Here is a 22,953-nt window from a genome sequence, read left to right on the forward strand (position 1 = left end):
CTTTTTGATCCCGTAGACGTTGATTGACACATCGTTGAGCCTTCCAAATTTCCCAATGTTCTTTAGTGTAACGGGAAACTCGATCAAACTTCAGGACCGTCGTATAATAAGGATATGATGACTCCCTCTCTGAATTTCTTTCATGTAGAGAATTGTACTTATTTATATTTAGAGTCAAATTGAAAATTCGCGACAGCGCCCACCCGCCATTACGTTCTTGAAACTCTTTGAGCGACGCCAATGTGGACTCAATAACGCGTCGCTCGTACCACTCGTCCAAGTCCGATATTCGAAATAGTTCACTGTTTTTCGTGTTTATACTTTTGGCACGTTATCTCCCATTACAAACATACCGTTAAACGCAGTGATCACTTTCACACTGTTGTGTTTTTTTAGAGCGTCCCGCACTCGCTCGAGTACTATACCGCCTGCGTCTTCTAAAAACGTTCGCGGTTCAATATAGTTCGTATTACTCACCGCACTTGTCTGAATGCGATTCTCGAACGCTGTATCTATTTCCCGCCACACGAGTCTGTCCGCGTTATTATTAGTGTTCGCGTAATTACCTACATGCATGAAACGTCTCTGTACCCGAGTCTTTTTACCCTCGAGTTGCGCAATTCTCGCCACCAATGATTCTCTTTGTCCGGCGGCAAGCCGAGCACGCTTGACGCGACTATGTTTCTTGAGTCGTTATAAAAACTCGTCGCATCGCTGCAACCACGCGAAACACTTGTCCAAGATAGCAACTCTGTCGGCGTGGTCCAACAGCTCGCGTTCCTCTTGCTCTAAATGTTCTCTTTTTTCAGCCTTTTTTAAATCATCACACAATCTTCAACAGGACTTGTAATATTCACTTTTACCAACCTAATGACGTCTTCTATGACAAGTTCCATAATTTTAAACTAACAAAGTCTTTACAATGTGCAAACTGGACACAAATTGCATTAGTATGAACATAGGCTGTCTGCAATTCGAACAATATTTGTCAATATCTACCAAATGCATTGGTCACATGTTTGCGAAAGGCATATATTATGTTAAGATCTGTGTCTGCTATTCGCATATACATTTAGTACACGCTAAATAAGCACCACCTGTAGTGTAATAAAAATATATAGCACAATGTTTCGTACGTCCAGTTATCGCGCGTAGTTCCGCAGGCGTCATATGTTTCTCTACATGATCGGCAAGGTCTTCGCTACAATCACTCACGTAATTGTTATCATCGGATACTATTCTCTCTTGGTCATCATTATCTATCACATCCTCAAAATTAATATCTGGTATATTTTCATTAAAATCATCCATAATGTTCATATTCACATCGTTTTCATTGTTCGCGATACCTATACCTATAACTTCGACATCGGAATCATTTTCAACATCATCCGTAATGTCTATCACATTGTTTGCAATATTCACATCAATTTCATCGTCCGCGATATCAATAATTTCTACATCGTTCGCGATATTTATAAGTTTCACTTTATCACCCATTTTTTAAGTCACGTCAATTCACATTCGCTCGAACCATAAACTTGGCATCAAATGTGATACTATGCGTTTTCTGACCGCTTATATATTTTTATAATTCTTCGCTTCTTTGTCTTAACCGGAGCATTACCATATAAACATTTGCTATCTATTGTCACAGCAGCGGTACATCGGTGGTTGACCTCTCAGATTTGCATTTTTTGGAATGTGTGATTTTAACATAATCTTATTAAAAAATGATTTGTGTACGTGCCTAAAGCGTAATTTGTTACAGAAACTGCACATCGGCGCTTAACCTCTCGCTCAACAGAAAATATGTATCAAATGATTTGCACGTGCCTAAAGCGTATTTTGTCACAGCAATCGTACATCGGCGCTTGACCTCTGAGAGATTTGCATTCTTTAAATAAAGATGATGACTTGGGGGTCGGGGGGCTATGGATTATTTTCCACTACTAAGACATGTGGAGGAGTGTACAATATAAAAGTTCTGACAACGTCACCGCATCAGTCGTTTGTTACAAGATGAACAGCGCTCCGGCAACGTTACCACTCAATCGATCGGTGGAAGACAGATTTCAAAGTTTCTCGAAAAAAAAAACGTACAAAATGAACTACTTATACGTTCTGATCCAACAGAGCAAAGTCCGTGATAAACCGTAAGTAATTATAATTTTCAAATTCTTTTTTTCATATTTATTTTCCATTTTTTTCTATAACTCACTATATTCTTTTACAGAATATTATCGCCGCCGCGTTATATTCCTCGTATCCTAGGAAAGAAATTTGCTCTGACCATCACAACATACAAATACTTGAATATTAGAATCAGCGTGGGACCTATGTCATACGTGGAATTATTGCTTGGCGACAACAAAAGCAATCATATATGTCTGCTCTATGCGAATATGGAAGACATTTATTAAGAGACGTGATAATATTCAGCGACTTATGCAGTCAACTGGGTCTTCCTCGAAACTTACAATTCATAATCTCGTAGTAGAAATTGTAACAATACGTGGTGAAGATATTATAAAGTTGACATTACATGATACTTACATGTACATGAAATCATCAACAATATTATTTATATTTGAACTCGAAGATTGCATCGAATATGTATATTACCAATTGAATCAAAATACTTATATTGTAAGTGATAAATATAAGCAGTTTGTAAGTTCTTTACGTCAAAACTATATTTTGAATATGCCACAAAATTATTGCATGAAAATACGATAAAACTTGTTTCTTAGATTGTGAATTATTGGTATATGCGTTAGATAACATTTTGTATAATGCTTCACGTGACAAATAAATAAAATTTATAAATAATTATTCTAGTTTATTTTCTCTTCCCTATTCCTCTGCGGTATAATGGCGTGTGTGTGTGAGAGAGAGAGAGAGAGAGAGAGAGAGAAGAGAGAGAGAGAGAGAGAGAGAGAGAGAGAGAGAGGAGAGAGGAGATGGAGAGGGGTAGGGAGGAGAGGGAGTAGGGAAACCAAAGGGAGGGGTGGATAGCATATCGAATCTAGCAACTCAGAGAGGCTCTATCTAGTATCTCGCATACTGAGAGAGAGTATGTATTATGGCCCGAGCATAGGCTATAGGGCAAAGTATGATAATACAAAATAGAATACACTTTTAAAACAAAATGTACGCAAAAATAGCTAACATAATAAAAAATCGCATTGATATAAGTATAACTATATGACTAATCTAAATCTTAATATTAACTATACAAGTAAAGTGCTAAAGCTGAGAATTAAGAGAGACGATAGAGAATGACAGAAAGCAAGACAGACAATACAAGATTGAAAAATCATGCTAACTCAGATGCCTGCAGAAATGAGCAAAGAAGGGTCTTGAAAGAGTCCAGCGAAGGAGCGGATACAATGTTTGCAGGGAGAGAATGCCAAAAATATACCGCGGAGAGATGAAAGGAATTTCTGTATGTAGTTGTCCTATGAAGAGGAATATGAAAAACATGAGACAAAGAAATTGTGCGATCTGATTTTCTTACTGAAGGATCAGGAGGGGTAAATAGTTCACATAAGTAAGACGGAGCGTGCAAGTGGAGAATCCAATAAGTTAGACAGCCTAGAAAGTACAGTCTCCTGTTTTCAACCGAAAGCCACTCAAGACGATGTTTAAACGGCGTAATATGTTCGTCTCGCTTAAGATTAAAGATGAATCTTATACAGCAGTTGACAAGTCGTTGCAGCTTAGTATTAAGTTCTTTACTCAATCCATGATAGACAAGGCAACAGTAATCAATATGTGGCTGGATCAGAGTATTGACCAGTTTAATTCTGAGTTCAGTAGAGAGAGAGTTTTGGTTAAATTTTAATTTATACAGAGCGTGGTGAACGTTCTTTGAAACTTGTATGATGTGTTTATGCCATGACAGGTTAGACGTGAAAATAACGCCCAGATTTCTCACTTCACTCACAAAAAGCAAAGGCGTACAGTCAACAATAATCGGAGAAAGAAGAGAGGTGTCAATGCTATTAACATGCTTTTGGCTGCCAAAGATAATAGCCTTAGACTTAGTAAGATTAAGTTTAAGACCATTGACAATAGTGTAATCAAATATGGCATTCACATCCCTTGAGATCAATTCAAGACCACGAAGAATGTCTGCTGGAGGGCAAGACAAATAAATTTGCAGGTCGTCGGCGAAGAGCATATGGCTGGTGAAAGACAGGGCATTGCTAATATCGTTAATGAAAAGCAAGAATAAAAGTGGTCCAAGTACCGAGCCCTGAGGAACACCAAGAGAAGTGTGAAGCCATTCAGAACGATTTCCTGCATCGTCAATTACAGCTTGAAAACGGCATGTTAAATAAGAGTAAAACCAAGTGACCACAGAATCGGAGAAACCAGATTTTTTGAGCTTGATAAGAAGATAAAGATGCGGGACAGTATCAAACGCTTTACTGAAATCAAATAACACCATAATAGTGATAAATCCATCATCTATCCCCGCCCTGACATCATTACATATACGAAGAAGGGCAGATTGAGTGTTAAAGCCAGAACGATATGCAGACTGCCTAGGATCAAGTATACTGTTTAAGTTTAGATAATCAACTATCTGATCATCGACAATCCTTTCAAGAGTTTTAGATAGTTCAGGCAAATTAGCAATCGGTCGCATGTCAAACGGAGACAGAAGTTTACGAATTTTAGATAGTGGGCGTATTAGAGCATTCTTCCACTCAGAAGGAAATGAGGAGAGCTTTAGTGAATTATTAAAGAGATCAGTAAGCCAGGAAGATATACAAGGCCAAGCAATACATAAAATAAAAACGGGGATACCATCAGCGCCGGAAGCATAAGAGTTAAGGGGGTGAGCAGTTATAAGTTTATAGATAGAATTAGGTGTAACCAGAGAAAATACAAACTCAGACCGACAAGGAGGACAGGTGAGGTAGGAGATAGCTGATATAAAATCGGAAAAACACAAAGGTACGGCCGAAGAGACAGAAGTGTAATAAGAATTTAATTGAGACAAGGAAAAAAAGTGAGAGAGAGAGAGAGAGAGAGAGATAAAGGTGTCTACTAAAATGCGTGAAATACTTATCCATAATATGTTATACTCTTTGTAATAACAGATAGAAAAATGCTCCCCTGTTGACGTGACGATTTCACAGACTATTGTGCAACACTAGTTGCGCTTGTTGTGAGTGTGATGCACTCACACAAGAAATGTCGCAAGCGATATAAGGTGTCAAATGACAACTCGCGCGCAGACATCGCCTGGCCTACATACCGGGCGTCGCACCGGGCAATGCACTCGGTTGCTTAATAAACAACATCCAAAATCTCCTGATTTTGGAGTGAAATCTGCATAGCTAGCAATTGCTGGCTAAGCAAGAACATTGACCAAAGGCCAGTGACCGGGAAGTACCCTCCCCGGTTATACACCAAAAATCGGCGTATATAAACACCGAGGTACAGACAACGAGCGGGCTCTGCTACACATTATACAGCGTACGTATGTCGCTTATTCTTTTATATTTGTCACGGGTATTAACGAATCAAATCAGTGTAACTCAGTGTAATCAAAATATTAATTATATATACATTATTACACGACATCGGCTACAATCTCTCAAGAAATCTGACCCGAGAAGTATCGACGGACGATCCCAAAGACCTGTGGCCCTCTATCTACCAAAAGGCCACAACACGCTTTTTGCATCGCGCTCTCGCACTCGCCAGCTCTACAAACTCTGTACACAATTGCGCACTCCCGTGAGCACAAAATAGGATAGCACGCTTTCTTGAAAGAATGGAATTTATTCAAATCACTCCGATACACGAGCGTGACAGCTCAAGAACCGACATAAACAACAATACAACAACGCTCTTCCCCATAGCGGAGGAGAGGCGGGAAGCTGTTGGAATTTCTGGTGTCCACAGACCTAGAGATTCTCAACAAAAGCGGGGAGTCTACCTTTGTCACTGCAGTGAGAAGGGAGGTTCAGGACCTAACCATCTGTTCAAGACAGGTAGTGCAGGAGGTGACCGGCTGGAGGGTCTCTGATGAGCCCTCATTGTCGAACCACAGACAGATCACCTTCAGGCTAGCCAAGGTGCAAGCGAAGGTGAGAACAGTGAGGGACCCAAAGAAGACGGACTGGGACGTATTTCGAGAGGACCTGGCTGTCGGTCTTAGAGAGTTTCCCAAAAGATATGGGACCCCCCCCCGCAAGAGATCGAGCTGTGCGTCGAGCACCTGCAAAGGGTTCTCGCCGGCAGCTTTAAGAACAACTGGCCAGAAAGGACAGTGAGGAATACTAAGGAAGTCTCCTGGTGGAACCCCAAGCTGCAGGAGCTCAGAAGTGCTGCACGTGCCTGGAACAGGGCCAGGAATACGGGCCGCCAGGCTGACTGGGCCTGGACAACCTTCACCGAAGGGTTCAGAAGGCCTATAGAGATTCTGTAGTAAGGGCTAAAAAAGAGAGCTGGAGGAAGGACTGGAGGAGGTTCTGCGAGTCGGTGGAGGGGATACCCAAAGCCGCTACGCTCGGCAGGATCTTGGCCAGAAATCGGGACGTGGCTCTTCGGCTCGACGATGGGACGATAGCGTCTGGAGAGCAATGCCTAAACCACCTGCTGGAGTCGAACTTTCCGGGCTTCCGCGGAAGCCTGGAGGAAGACGTCCATCGGGGAATCTCGAATACACATAGGGTAGGAGGAAAAGATTGGTCTCTTGCGGCAGAAATCGTTGGGCCTGAATAGGCCGTAAGAGGTTTCAAGCCCTTTAAATCGGCTGGGCCGGACCGTGTCTTTCCGGCCCTTCTCCAAGAAGGGCAGGAGCAGATCACCGGACCGCTTACGCGGACGCTGAGGGCTTGCTTGGCACTGGGCTATACACCTAGGGCTTGGAGGCAGGCGAGAGATGTGTTCATCCCCAAAGCGGGAAGAACGGGCTACAGCTCCGCCAAGGATTTTCGTCCAATCAGCTTAACGTCTTTTCTTCTTACGACGTTGGAAAAACTGGTGGATGTCTACATACGCGACGTGATTCTACTGCAACCCGTTGCATGTGAATCTGTACGCGTATCGTACGGGATATTCTACAGAATCGGCGCTTCACTCCGCTGTATCGTTTATCGAGGAGCAATTAGAAAGGAAGGGCTACGCAGTTAGCACCTTCCTGGACATAGAAGGGGCTTTCAACAACACACCGCACGAGGTGGTGTGTGAAAAAGCTACTCGCAGGGGCGTGCCGGAAAGGATCGTGGATTGGATCAGAGGCATGCTCGGGCGGCAGGTAACGGCCTCATTGGGAACAGTAAAGATCAGTGGATGGGTAAAGAGAGGCTGCCCGCAGGGGGAGTTCTCTCTCCACTCTTGTGGTATCTAGTAGCGGACAGACTGTTCAGGACGCTTAACGAAAAGAGCTTCTTTACATTAGGATATGCGAATGATCTGGCTATCCTGATACGAGGCCCCTTTTTGGAGACTCTCCTGGAGCTCACGCAGAGAGCTTTGGAGGTGATTGAAGAGTGGTGCGGCGAGACCGGTTTGTCGGTGAATCCACTGAAGACTGGGCTCGTGATCTTCACTCGCAGGTACAAGGTAAGCCCGGTGGAGGGGCTGGTCCTTGAGGGAACGAGATTAGTTCCAAACGGGTCGACTAAATATATGGGAGTGATCCTAGATAGGAAGCTGATATGGAAAGAACATCTCGAGAACCGTTGTAAGAATGTGTGCTCTTACTTTTGGATATGCAGAAGGACATTCGCAGACTTGGGATCTCAAACCGAAAATAGTCCACTAAATCTATACAGCGATACTCAGACGTGGCTGCTTTACGCGTCTGTCGTATAGTGGCCAAGGCTGCTGAGAAAAACCGCTAAGTCAACACTGGAACACGTCAGAGCTCTAGTCTTAAGAGGGGCTCTGGGAGCCATGTGGACCACGTCGGTGGCAGCGATGGGGGTGCTGCTTGGCATCGAGCCTCTTGATCGGGTGGTATTGGCGGCTGCGGCGACAACGGCCTACCGCTGAAGGTGTGAATCAATGTGAAAAACAGGAACCTTCCACACAAGATTTCCTGAAGAAATCCTATCGGGCACCATTTTTGCAATGGGATAGGATAGGAGGCCGAAGTTATTCATACCTTCGAAAAAAGGTACAGGATAAGCTTCCCCGGGCGCTGGGACTGGAACTGCTCTAAAGGACCGATCCTTCGGGACGGGGACGTCTGATTCACGGACGGCTCCAGAATAAGTACAGGCTCTGGAGCTGGTCTTTACTGTCAGCGCAACTGGGCAGGAATCGTCGTTCCGCTTGGCGAACACGCTACGGTTTTCCAGGCGGAGGTGTTAGCCATCATGAGATGTGCCCAGAACCTATTAGAGTTTGATAGGGTGGGAAGACGCATCCGGATTTGCTCGGACAGTCAGGCGGCGCTTAAGGCGCTTGAGAGTCCACGAATTAATTCGCGACTAGTCTGGGATTGCAAGTGCGTACTGGATGAGTTGGCAAAGAATAATGATGTTGGTATAGTATGGGTCCCCGGGCACTCAGGAATCAAGGGCAACGAAATGGCGGACCTGCTTGCTAAGGAGGCGGCCGAAACAAGACTGTTCAGACCTGAGCAGGTTGTTGGGATCTCCTTCTGTCTGGGCAGAGGGGGATCAGGAGCTTGCTCCGGGACCAGCATCTTAAATACTGGAGGAATGAGCAGAGGACAAATGCAGACAGGCTAGGGACTTGCTGGGGAAGTACCCCAGCAGGGACCTGGCCAGGAGCATAAGATCTCTAGGTAGGAGGGAAGAGGGACGCCAGGCTCGCGACACAACTGCTCACGGGCCATGGCGACCTTAATTACCACCTGCATAAATTGAGTCGTAACGATACGCCCGACTGCAGGTTATGTGATGAAGAAGAGGAAATTAGCCTCTACATTCTTGGAAATTGCCCAGCATTGGTCGGACCAAGAACACGCCTGCTAGGCTCAGGTTTTCTAGAACCAAACCAGGTGAGGTAGCTACCTGTGGGGGATCTGCTCCCCTTCTGGCAAGAAACGGGGCCCCGTTAGGGCAGCTAATAACGGGGAGGCACAATGGACCCGGTCTGAGTGCCAAAGTGGGCTTTGTAGGAGGACCGCTCCCGACAACATTATTATAATATACCAAAAATGTCATATATAAAAAAGTTTTATAAAGAAACAAACAAAAAACACGGAGGAAATATTGAAATGTATGAAAAAATGTAAAATATTAAGACAAATGAGGTTAGTTCAACATGGAAATAAATAAAAATTTTAAAAAAAGGGAAAAGCACGTAAAGAAAAGGAAAATTGCAAATTTCTAAAGGAAAGAAAAAAGAAGTTTTTATGTACAAAAACAGGGTTTATAAAAAATTATCTAAAAATTGAAAAAAAAAACGGAAAAGGATTAGTATGTATCACTACAAAGACCAACGTCAGTACAAACCCAAACGTAAAGAAAAAAGACTCAAATTATTCGAAAAAAAAACGAAGAATGCTGCTATGGAATACATGAAAGAAAATATAACAAGACGACAAACAGACAAACAGACAAATATGTGTATACATGTGTGAGTATGTGTAACAAAAGAGCTTTTAAGTCCGCGCGAAGCGCGACCGAAAAAACTAATTTTATATACATACATATAAGTACCAGGTGTCTATATGCCTGCATATTCGCGAACTACTCCGTCATTTGTGGTCCGATCCTCTTGCAACTGGTCTCAAAATTTTCCAATTTTTTCAGAGATGGCTCCCTTAGTTTCGGATTTTTAATATACAGGTTGTTTAAAAAAAGGACAAATTTTTTCCTTATGTTACGGCCATTATTTTTGAAACACTGTATTTTCGCCAAATATTTTTTGTCCAGATTTATAAATTGTTAAAAATACGTTCTGTTGCAAGTGGATAGGCCTAGAAATGACTGTATAATACCGGATGTCTGTATGTGCGTATGTCCGCGAACTACTCTAATATTTGTGGTTCGATCTTCTTGCTACTGATTTCAAAATTTTCCCAATTTTTTAGGGATGGCCATAGATTCGAATTTTTAATATACAGGTTTCAAAAAGATTTTTCTCAAAGATTGTGGTCATTATTTCTGTAACACTCTGTATTTTTGCGCGTGTATTTTTTGACCAGATTTGAAAAAATTTACAAATATATTGTCCTGTTGCATGTGAATAAGCTTAGAAATGCTTATGTAGCTCACCGTCATACAGACGTACTTACATTCTTACTTTAATGTATAAAATTTGAAAATTAAATTTAAAAAATTTGGCAAATAATATTTTTAGAAAATTAATTTTAAAACTTATTGAATTAAACATTGCAAAATTATGGTACTTATTTAAAAAAAATTAGTACTGTTTAAATAAGGATTTGTAAATTTTTAAAAATATGTCTTACTTTAATGTATAAGATTTGTAAATTAATTTATAAAAATTTAATAAATAATATTTTTGTAAAATTACTTTTTAAATTCATTGAAATAAACATTGCAAAATTGTGATATTAAAAAAAAAATTTGATACTCTTTAAACAAAGATTTATAAATTTTTAAAAATATGGATCCTCCCAAAGGGGGCCCAAAAACGGGAGACGAAGCAAAGGAGGGGAGTTTTAATGAGTAGTTTGAGGCAGCCGCTCACAGCACAGAAAGGAAAATCCATCCTGATGGGTATACTGGCAGTCTAGAAGCGAAGGGCCAAGGGAATCCCACACTACCTGGCAGGACAATATTCCAGCCGGGTGTGAGTAAATGCATTTCCCCCTGCCCTCACAAAAAAAGAAATGTGAAAGACCGCGCGAAACGCAGGCAAAAAATCTAGTGAGTTTATATTTCTTTAATTAATCAAGCGGATTATGTTTTTATCGGTATTCGTACAGTGCGATGTTTATTTTCCGAGAAATAAGGGGGTTCTAATTTCTGAAAACTATTCCAAATTCGGTGCCTTTCTTCTATGATAAGTTCAAATATTATAATTATATGTGATAAAATGGACGCATTATAACTTTAAGTAAATACAAATAAATACGTATTTACCTGATTTATTTGCTGCTATAGCAAAAGATATGATGTCATCCACCGGTCCATCGTAATCGATCATCTTTTCAGCCTTATAGGTAAGATGATCGGAATAGCATTTTCTCAAATCTATGAGAACGGCGCTATGAATCATGGGCACGTTATAGCATCCAGTTTTTTCGCGAAACAGAATTGGCTCGTAGAGCTCCGTTCGTAAATAGTAATAATCCGTTGTCATGCCGGCCCAAAAATTACTGTACATGCCATCCGATCTTAATAAAGGCGCCACTACGGTATGCCCCTTATTGATCAAATTGCGAATAGCACTCGGATTGGTTAAAAAAACGTCAGCATCCAGCATCTGTAAGAAATTTTCTTTACTCAAATAGTGTTGAAAAAGATATCCGTAATATTTATTTTCGAAACAAATTTTTTTTTTTATAATCACGTGGGCCACTCCCATGGAGAACCGAAAAATTGCATCTACATTGCGAAAATTTATTTCACAATAATTCAATATTACAATTACATCGCAAAATGTTGATATATCATTGCCGTTGAATTTGCAATAATAATAAAAAGAGAGGCGGTAAAAAGTAACAAATTTTACTAGTAGAAATAAAGCCGGTGTCAATCCAGGGAACTCCATCACGCATCAGGGTCTGTTGGGGGGCCTCAATAAAACCCTGTCCTACATACTTTTCAACAAGGTGTTTCATTAGGAAACAACTCTAGATAAATATCGATAATCTTTATTAGGAAAACGATTTTTCTGCCGTTTTTCTAATATTGTTTGCCTCGTCGGTGCCGATTTTTTCATAAGCACCATTTTCTTCTTTTGGGGAAGGAGCTGTAACAAAACCTGCTCTAGATACTTGACACTCATTAGAAACAGTCGTATAAATGTCAATGTGATATTTTTATTAGAAAACTGATTTTTGCGGCTATCGCTTTTCTTATATTTTTTCACCAAAGAAAAAACTTTAACGTCGGCGCTAAACTTTTATTGTGGCATTATTTTCTTCTATTGTCATGGCCCTTGAATACTTTTGTCTGCGGAAGGGTACTTAGTGGCGCAGATGATGATTATGATATCACATGGAGAGTAGGGATGCATTTTCCCAAATTTTTGAAAACCGCGGTAAGTTTCATTTTGTCGAATCTCTTCAATACCGTTCCAAGATGCACACGGTAACGATTGAACATCCCGTTGAAGGCGTAAGTATAAGTGTTAGTGCAAGTGTTATGTGCAGTGCAATGTGTAAAAAAGTAAATAATAATATTTTTTCAGTACATGTACGTGGACGGGACGCCGCAGCAGCGAGTTACATTTTTTAATCGGATCGATATGCAGATATCTAGTAGCACTGTACAGCCATTCCCCTAGGAGGGGATGGATTGGTGTCCGTGCGCGGGCCCATGGGGCAAGAAGTAAGTTTTAATATACATATAATATATTTAAAAAAAAGTATATGTAATTAAATATAAGAGACTTAAAAAAAATTTAATTTTTTTAGCCCTGGATTAATTCTAAAAATATTCGTATAGATTTATTAACATTAAGAAAAAGTTTTGGAAAAAATATTTTCGTGACATTGACCGGCAAAGAAAGAAACGACGAGCTGATTGACCACTCGTGTGGTAAATTCGGATTTGCCGATGTCTTAGACTTGCGGCGTCTATTCGATATGATGCCGCTCATGGATCCAAACTAAAAGTTCTGAATCTAATTATTATTAAAATATATATGTGATATTTTTTATGATGTATTAACAAATATATTAAATATTATATATTTGTTTTTTCATATTTTAGATTCTCCTCTCTCTTTTTCCACCTCCTTTAAAAAATTTTTTTAATTCTCGGTGATGAAATTCATTTTATAAGCTAATATTAATATATAAACTTTAATTCTGGAAAAGGATTTCCAAATCTGTAAAAGAAATACATACAAAATTTTGTTAATGATGTGCACAAATGACTCTACATTATCGACATCGATCAAATTTGATGAGCAGTTTAGCATCCCCTTAACGCACACGGTACTATCCTCTCGCTCTTTCTCTTTCATGCGCTTCCGTTCTCTCACTTTTCATATTTACACTCTCTCTAATATTCACGCTGTTATCGTCCTCTCTTATACTTCTGTTTAACGTATGTTCTCGGTCCCATCCATCACGATGCTATTCTCGCTCTAACTTCCCACCCATTTCAGTACTATTCTCTCACTCCCACTCATCATGGTACTATTCTTGCTCTAACTCCCACCCATCTGAAATACTATTCTCTCGCTCCCACCTATCGCGTAATATCCTATTCACCTTATATATAATCATTATCTTATCCCTTTTAAAATAACGCGTTATATAAGTAAATAAACATTTGTATTTTATTCTTTCATTTTTTAATAATATTCATATTTTTTATTCATGTTTTAGAATAATTATAATTATAATAAAATATAAAAAATGTTTGTGTTTATAATATTAACATAATTCAAATATAAACCTTTTAACGTCAAACTAGCACTGTTTCGTACCGTTTACTTCAATCATTCAGCACTCAGTAAAAATGACGAAAATATCCATAAGAAATGCATATCGAGTATTTTCGAGTATGTTCTTTCCGATTCCGATCTTCAAAATTCGAAAAATTCCAAATTCTTGATGATTTTTTAGATTAAAAAAAAAGAATCTATTTTTTACAGGTTTTTTGGTTTTAATTCGAAATTTTTTTTGATCATGATACACCTTTAATATCGGAACCTTTTTAAATCATGTAATTTTTGTTTGAACTTAAAAATTATGTACTTAGTTAAACGAATTTCATCATGACGGATGCAATATGGCGGTCAAAACATCGGAAAATACCAAAATTTCGCTTTTTTTCTCGTATTTATCGTTAATAATTGATCTCAAATATGCATAAAATCATTCTGATTGATGTAATTTAATCACAAAATAATACTAACAACAAACAAATATGGCAAAAAAATAAACTATATAATATAAAAATATAAAAATAACATATAAAATATAAATTACAAAATGTAAAAATAATTAAAAACTTCGAAAATGACCAAAAAATTTTTTTAATAAAAACTAAAAAAACAAAAAGATTCTTGATAAGAGTCTTCTCGCGGTGAGAATCGGACAATATTGATTACATCAGTAGCAAAAGATGTTGAGAAAAAGCGTACGTACGCGTGCACACAGACGCGCTCATGCACAAATTCAAATTGCAAATATACTCGTCTGCCACATTAGAACAGTCACCTTCAATTTTTGAAATCTGACCTAATATTGTTGATCTCAAAACCCCCCTATAAAAGCCAAATTTAGCGCGGATTGGTTGATTTTCAAAATCCTCGTACTACGAATCAAATATGGCGGACGTGTCATCTTAAAATGGCCATAACTTTTGAAAGAAACATCGTACGGCACCATTCAAGAGCTCATTTTAAAGGGGAAGGATAGTACTAAATGATGGAATTGGTAGAAAAAATTCAAAAAATTTTGTACAGCTTGTATCTAACCTCAAAAACAGCCAAAATAGCCATTTTTCGTCTATATAACCTCAAATATCTCAAAATCCTGACGTGATGGGCCAATTCTGAGCTTGGATTCAGATTCTACGCGAAAAATTACTTCGGAAATGATCCTCAGCTGCCCAACAACAAAACCTCGCAGACCTGTGTTATTAACAATAAATATGAGAAAAAAGCGAAATTTTTGTATTTTCCGGTGTTTCGACCACCATCCTAGGTAGCAAGCCCACGTCATTTTGACGTCCCAAAATGGTCATATCTGGTCATATGTCGTCAAAATAACCATTTTTTTAAATGACCTAAAATTGACGTCATGATGACGTCATTTCGAAGTCATATTTCAGTCATGATCTGACGATTATTTTCCCAGACAGCACATATCCAAAATCAAGACAAAAAAACGTCATTAAGACGTATTTTAGACACGGTCTAAAGCGGTGTCTATACAATGAGATTTAAGGCGCAAGGCATAAGCATATTATAATAAGCATATTATATTCAACTTTAAAAGAACTTTTTTAAGAAAACATTTAGATATCTTAGAAATAATTTCAAAATGGTCAAATTAACCATTTGAACGCTTCACAGTCTTAGTGCTAAATAGATTGCAATTTCTATCAAATTATAAAGGTTATGGAAAAAGTTAAATTTAACAATGAAATTAATAAGTAAATAAGTTAATGCTATTTATTTTTAATGTGTTTTGCAAAATTTAATTGCTTTTATAAAAAATAATATAATTGCGACAGTTTATAACATATAGGTATATGTAGACAATAACAAGTACCCATATCACACTTTTTTAAGAAAACATTTAGATATCTTGAAAATAATTTCAAAATGGTCAAATTATTGGTGCGCAACTAAGTTCTCGCTGTTTTTTTTTTTTTTTTTTTTTATGAAAATGCAATTTTATTGTGAAAAAATGGTTACAAATATGTCATTCAAAGTATTGCCCATCGCTAGCGACAACTTTTTCCCATCTTTCTGGCAGAGCTCAAATACCGTGACGGTAGAAGTGTTAGTCTTTTGAGGCTATTCACGAATCAAGCCATTTTGAGATGTTTTCATATGAGCGGAACTGCTGATCAGCCAGACCATGTGCTATCGAACGGAACAAGTAATAATCGGACGGCGCAATATCTGGGGAATATAGCAGGTGGGGTAGGACTTCCCATTTGAGCGTTTCCAAGTAGGTTTTAACGGGTTTGGCAACGTGAGGCCGAGCGTTGTCATGCTGTAGAATCACTTTTTCGTGCCTCTGCTCGTATTGTGACCGCTTTTCGCGCAGTGCTCGGCTCAATCGCATCAATTGAGTTCGATACCGTTCCCCAGTGATGGTTTCATTCGATTTCAACAGCTCATAATAAATAACACCGCTCTGTTCCCATCAAAGACGCGAACGGTCGTCAACATCGAAATCACCGTCTTTGAAGCGACGGAACCAATCACGGCACGTTGTTTCACTTAGAGTAGCATCTCCGTAAATTTTTTGGAGTTTTCGATGCGCTTCAGCCGCCGTTTTCTTCGAATGAAAGAAGAAAAGCAACACTTCCCGCAAATGACGATTATTTGGCACAAAATCAGACATTTTCACACAACCAAAAGTATATGACGCAAAAACAAAATCACTAATGTGTCAAAGCGGTTTGTTTACCATATGTCTAAGCTTGGTTCATGACGTTTTGGATATGTCACAATCGACCAGCGTTTACTGCTGGAGTCATCTCTTGAAAAACAGCGAGAACTTAGTTGCGCACCTAATAACTATTTGAACGCTTCAAAGTCTTATTGCTAAATAGATCGCAATTTCCATCAAATTATAAAGGTTATGGAAAAAGTTAAATTTAACAATGAAATTAATAAGTAAATAAGTTAATGCTATTTATTTTTAATATGTTTTGCAAAATTTAATTGCTTTTATAAAAAATAATATAATTGCGACAGTTTATAACATATAGGTATATGTAGACAATAACAAAAGTACCGATATCAATGATTCAAACTGGTGTAGCAGATAGAGTACAAGGTTTGTAATCCTAAGGTCCCGGGTTCAAAACCTACCAGTGGCAAGTAAGAATAAAATAAAATAATATAATTTAAATTCAATTAATTAATAAAAATTTGTTCCAAATTTAGTACGTACTGTTGACAAAAATAATAATAAAAAATAAAATTTTTATTTTATTTTTTAATCTCTAGTTGCATTTTAAAGATATCTGATTTAAAAAATCTTTTAGATATTAGTTTCATGATATCTTTCTGTTCTCAAAAAACGACGCATTGGTTAACATTCTGACATTATATGTTATCTTTTAGAAGTCTCTTTATGTTATTTACAGATTTTCAGAAACAGAATATCTTTTAGAGATCTTTTTGACAACATATTGTTCACGTCATTCTATGACGTCAAAATACGGTACATTTCATGACGTCAGGAATTTGTGACATTCGACCGTCATTTTAACGTCATAAGGGCGTCATTTCGTGACGTCAAGAATAGTCAGTAAATGACCATTTTGGGACGTCAAAATGACGTGAGCTTGCTACCTGGGATATTGCATCCACCGGTGAAATTCATTTAACTAACAAGGGAACGGACAGAACTGTCCCTCACCGATTTTAATGCGCTTTGGATATGTTGTAGAACATAAAAAAATATTAGACCCATATTTTTTTTTAACGGCGTATCTCGACGTTTAGGGGTTGAAACCACCCCTCGAAAATAACGCATTTTTTCGTTTTTTGCGAACATCTTTAAAAATATAAGGTTTATGAAAAAATGTTCTATACAAAAGTTTTATGGCATTTTATACTCTTTACAATAGTATATTTATATTTTTTAAAAATTTCAAATTTTTTAATTTACCCCACCCCCCACCTCTTTTTTTCAACATTTGGAAAATTTTGTAAAGACAAAAATTAAAGAGCATTAAAAGCCGAATCCACCCATATATAATAACATATGAGTTCCATCATTCTCAATTATTGGCAAAATGAGATAGTAATCTCGCGCTATAGGTGCCGCGCTAGAAGTAGTGTTGCGTTACTTCTTTAGTTGCGTCGCACTCAATAACTGTCTCTTCTGCGTATATTTTTATATTAGAACATAAAAACCTTAATTACATAATACTCAACGTATTACACGATATAAAGTCTAAATACATATATATAACAAAAGTAGCATATATATACGTATGTGCCTACGTACATTTTCATTGTTACAAATGCGAATATAAATTAATATGAAGCAAAATATTTTTTAACATTTAAAACTGCACATACAATATAACAAAATATGTAATATCAAGAGACAAATATAAAATATAAACTGCAATAACTATTTGCATAATTATGTTATTTACACTATATGCACGTAGCACGCTCTGATAATAAAGATAATATAAGTATATAATTTAATTTAATTTGAAGTTTGAAAATACATTTATACGGATGTATATATACATTTTGCATACGACACGGACAAATAACTTTAATATCAGTGTTGATCAAGGGACCGGTTGTTTTCACGCAAGCGCATCACGTGAGGCTTCAGTAAAATATCCATTAGTAATAGGAAAGAGATATTTGGTCCTCATACAATTTTTTGCAAATTTATAAAAACGTTAACACATTTTGTATATTTAACACGCACGCATATATTTGCATATCGTTTGCGTGTATATTTGTGTATATACATATATTCAACATAAATTAAAGAATTAAAAATAATTTGTATTTAATAATAAAAATCCAGTTAAAAACAAAAAAAGGTAAATTTATGGAATAAAACATATATTTAAATTGAAATAAAATATTTCATTTGTCGGCACTCATACAGAATACCCACACTTGTCACAAGGCTAAGGGAAAATCGCCAAAAAATCTTACCGGTATTTATCAAAGAAAATACGATAATTATAAATTATTCTATTTAATACGAGAAAATATACATGCGTGTTTAATATGTGAAATGAGTTCACGTTTTTATAAATTTGCAAAAAAATTGTATGGGGACCAAATACTTCTTCCTATTACTAATAGATACTTTATTGAAGCCTCACGCCTGCGCGAGAACAACGTGTTGCTAAATTTATACGCCGGTGTCGTATGCAAAATGTATTGCATATATACATCCGTATAAATGCATATAAAAGAAAAGCTGCCTTTTCAGCTCGTAGTTGGTAATGTGAACAAGTATATTGGATAGTGTATTGTCACAAGTATTGTTCTTTTGTGAACATGTAAGTATCTGCTTTTAATTTATTACTCTTTACTCTCTTAATGTGTGCCGTTTAATTCTGTCATCGTCATTCATTTTTTGTCATCTTCCATATTATTCTCCGATTTCATATTTCTAAAAAAATTATTCTTTAGAGCAATTTTTATAACAATAAATGTTATAATTGATGTTGTGATTGATTCTACATATTTTTTTGTAATCATCTGTATTAGCACAACTATTTCGTTTACAAAATTATTTTTTATTTACTTTAAATGTCCAATATTTATTTTAATGTCTTGGTTGTGGTCTCCCTGTAATTATTATTCGGTTTTGGTGACTTAATACATTTTTTATGACTTATTATTTTTTTTATCAAGAGAGTTTGAGACAACATAACTATCATAAAAACTCTGGTAGAAATATTTTTACAATTTTTTTACGCAAAAAATGCGAAGACTACAATTTTTTATGATTTAATTATAACTTTGTACGATACATCTACTTCATTTTTATGTCAAACAACGTGATTTGGGCCATGCTTGTAATTTTTCATAGATTCACGTAGAAAAATTAATGGAAACCTACAAACATCTATGAAAATTTACATTTATGAAAAATTACAAACATCTATGAAAAGTATAATTTTTCGTAGATGCGTTGTAATGTTATAGAAAATCACAATTTTCTACGCGAATCTGTGAAATATTACAAGCATGGCCCAAATCGCGTTGTTTGACATACAAATGATGTATCGTACAAAGTTGTAATTATCCTTTCTAAAAAAGGGCATGGCATCGATATTCGCATCTCGCGAAGTATTGTTGTCGCTTTTCCGCGATACCGATTGGTTCTCTCGTTGCGCTTACTTCGTGTTGCGAGAGTAATCATTGCGATTGAATTTTGACAGCTGTCAAATTTGTATAAATGGTTATCTATACAATTATTGTAATTTATTTTTGAAAAATAAAAAGTTAAGTAGCGCGCACGAAGCGCGCGTCTGTAGTGTCTAGTCCTTCTCTAAAAAAAACATGTTATTGACTCTCTCTCTCTTTCTCTGTAATCCCACATATCGATTACTGTTGTCTCGTCTATCATGGTCTGAGCAGTAAACTGAATGTGAAGCTGCAAAGATTAGTCAACTGCTGCATCAGTTTTTTTTTTTTTCAATCTAAAACGTAATGAGCATATTACACCGTTCAGGCATCGGCTAGGGTGGTTATCAACAGAAAACAGAAGACTTTATTTTCTGGGTTGTCAGACGTACCGTATCCTTCATCTACGTTCCCCGTTCTACCTTCTTGAGCTTTTCGCCTCTCCCGATCCAAAGGTCAGAAGATCAGATCGTTCCGGCTCTTCATTGCAAACGTTTCACATATCCTTCCACAGAACTGCTACTTATAGGAACTCCTTCCGTTTATCTTCTATATACTTCTGGCACTCCCTCCCACGTGATATTGCATCTGCATCCTCACTTAACAGTTTTAAATGCCTCCTCCACTCGTACTTAATGGCATCTGAGTCCTCTTAAACTTCAGTGTCTTTCTGTTATATGCTTACTTACTCCCTAGCTCAGAGTTTCGACTTTTGTAGTCATATCCTAGTTCTTATCTAGTCATATCGTCTCCAGCACTCGATTCTGTGATTTAGGCTTCCTTTAGTTCAAGTGTAGTTTTAAGTCTTGCTATATTTTATGTTTCACCTACTTATTCTGTTGTTTGCGCTCATTTACCTCTTAGGCTTAGGATTTGCGAGATTACTGCAATGTTGTACTTTCTTAAGTCCAGTATTAGATAACAGATTTTGCTTACTCTCTCTTTCTGTCTCCCCCCTCCCTCCCCCCTCCCTCCCTCCCTCCCTGCCTCCCTCTCTCCCTCCCTCCCTCCCTCTCTCTCTCATACTTTATCGTATTGACACGTATTTTTTTTATATTGTTGAGAAAAGAATGAACTTTAAGAATCTGGATTAATATTAGCCAGATTTTAACAAGAAACTTATAAAAAATGATAACAAACTTCTACTTTTTTTAATTAAAAAATACATGTTTGGTTTTCATGCGATACAAAAGATTCGCACTTAACAAATCAAACTTTCGCCTAGGGATTCTCAAAGTAGAGTCTTTGCCCTTTAATTTAAAAAAAAAGTACATGTAATTTAGATGATTTTTCGCAAAGTTGCATCACTTTGAAGATTGCCTAAAACTCGGTCAAAATTTTTGTCTCGTTTTCTTTTGCGCCAGTGTATATATAGATATTTATAAAAAATAAAAAGTTTAAAAAAATTGCAACAATTAAGTGATAGGTAGAAGAAAAGAGAGAGAGAGAGAAAAAAAGAGAGAGAGAGAGAGAGAGAAAAAAAAATTAAGTAAATTTGAAGATCTTATTAAGAGAGAAAAAGAGAGAGAGCGCAAGATTTCGGGAAGGTAACATTTGCGTTATAAATATTTTGAAAAAAAGGAATCTTAAACTCTTAATTTCTTATTAATTCTCATTTCTTATTAATTATCATTCCCAATAATTATCATTTTTTATTAATTATTATTCTCATTAAATATCATTTGCATTTTAATTATTTTAACACTTTGTGTATTTTAATAGAAGAAAAAGAATGAGATTAGAGAGAAAAAATTGAAATTGAGAGAGTTTAAAAAAGAAATCCAGAAAGTGAAAGTGTTGAAATTTGATTGAAAATTATCAGGTAACATTACATATAATATATTATAAATTTTAATTTATTAAAAAATTTACTTTTAATGTTGTATTATTAAGGCATAAGATTAAAAAATTTTTATTTTATAGTTGTTGGATGCTTGTTGTCAGAAGTTGTTGAAATGGTCAGAGAGAGATAATGTTATTGAAAGAGATTAGAAAAGAAAAGAGATTAGATAGAAGGAAATTATGATTGAGAGAGATTAAACAAGAAAGCCAGAAAGTGAAAGTTTTGAAATTTTATTGAAAATTAACAGGTAACATTACATATAATATATTATAATTTTTAATTTATTTAAAGGGGATTAAGTATGGAAGTAAAGTGTGTAAGAGTGATATCAAGAAACATGAAAATAGAATATAATTAATAATTTGTGTTTAGAGAGAGAGAGAGAGAGAGAGAGAGAGAGAGAGAGAGAGAGAGGGGGGGGGAGAGTGAGAGAGCGTGAGAGATAAAGAAGAGGGTTAAATAAGAAAGTAAAGTCTGTAAGAGTAATATTGAACAATATAAAAATAATATAATTAATATAATTAATAATATAATTAATAATTTAGAGAGGGAAAGAGGGAGAGTGAAGGAGCGTGAGATAGAGAAGGTCATTAAACATGATAAAGCGAAATATGTGAGAGTAATATTACAGAAAAAAAATAAGTGCTTCAATATAAGCACTTATTTATACAAATGTTCAATATAAAAATGCTAAGTGGCGCGCGCGCTTCGCGCAATGTTGTGTTCTAGTATTATAAAAATTGTAATGTTTGCATTTTTTGCGTAAAAATTATTTAAATATTTTTATTAGTGGTATTAACGTACCCTATTCTAATATTAGATATGTTGTAAAAATATAAAAATAATAATAAAAATATTATAAGTATATATATTACATGCAGTCATAAAAATATTCGTAGAATGTTGTAGATAGTTGTGAATAGTTGTGATTTTTACAACAATGTACAACTTCTACAATTAATTACGTCGCTCATGAAAGTGCTCGTAAAAAATTGTAGAAACTCAAAAATATTTCTTACAACCCAGGTAGCAAGCTCATGACATTTTGACGTCCCAAAATGGTCATTTACTGACTATTCTTGACGTCACGAAATGACGCCCTTATGACGTTAAAATGACGGTCGAATGTCACAAATTTCTGACGTCATGAAATGTACCGTATTTTGACGTCATAGAATGACGTGAACAATATGTTGTCAAAAATATTTCTAAAAGATATCCTGTTTCTGAAAATGATAACATAAAGAGACTTTTAAAAAATAACATATAATGTCAGAATGTTAACCAATGCGTCGTTTTTTTGAGAACAGAAAGATATCATGAAACTAATATCTAAATGATTTCTTAAATCGGATATCTTTAAACAGCAACTAGAGATGTTGAAATTAGTGATCCAAGAGTAAATGATGGATGATAGATGTCGTTGGTCT

At 36.5% G+C, this 22,953-nt stretch overlaps 1 protein-coding gene across 1 annotated transcript in view; it reads right to left on the reverse strand.

Moving 5' to 3' along the window:
* Positions 1 to 22,953, reverse strand: part of LOC118644121 (glycosyltransferase 25 family member-like) — a 123,918-nt gene that overhangs the window by 70,393 nt on the left and 30,572 nt on the right. The window contains exon 3 of the mRNA XM_036283536.1: positions 11,055 to 11,397. Coding sequence (XP_036139429.1) covers positions 11,055 to 11,397 — 343 coding nt within the window. The remainder of the gene's footprint in view (positions 1 to 11,054; positions 11,398 to 22,953) is intronic.

The sequence above is a fragment of the Monomorium pharaonis genome, chromosome 2, assembly GCF_013373865.1.
Source record: "Monomorium pharaonis isolate MP-MQ-018 chromosome 2, ASM1337386v2, whole genome shotgun sequence".
Taxonomy (NCBI): domain Eukaryota; kingdom Metazoa; phylum Arthropoda; class Insecta; order Hymenoptera; family Formicidae; genus Monomorium; species Monomorium pharaonis.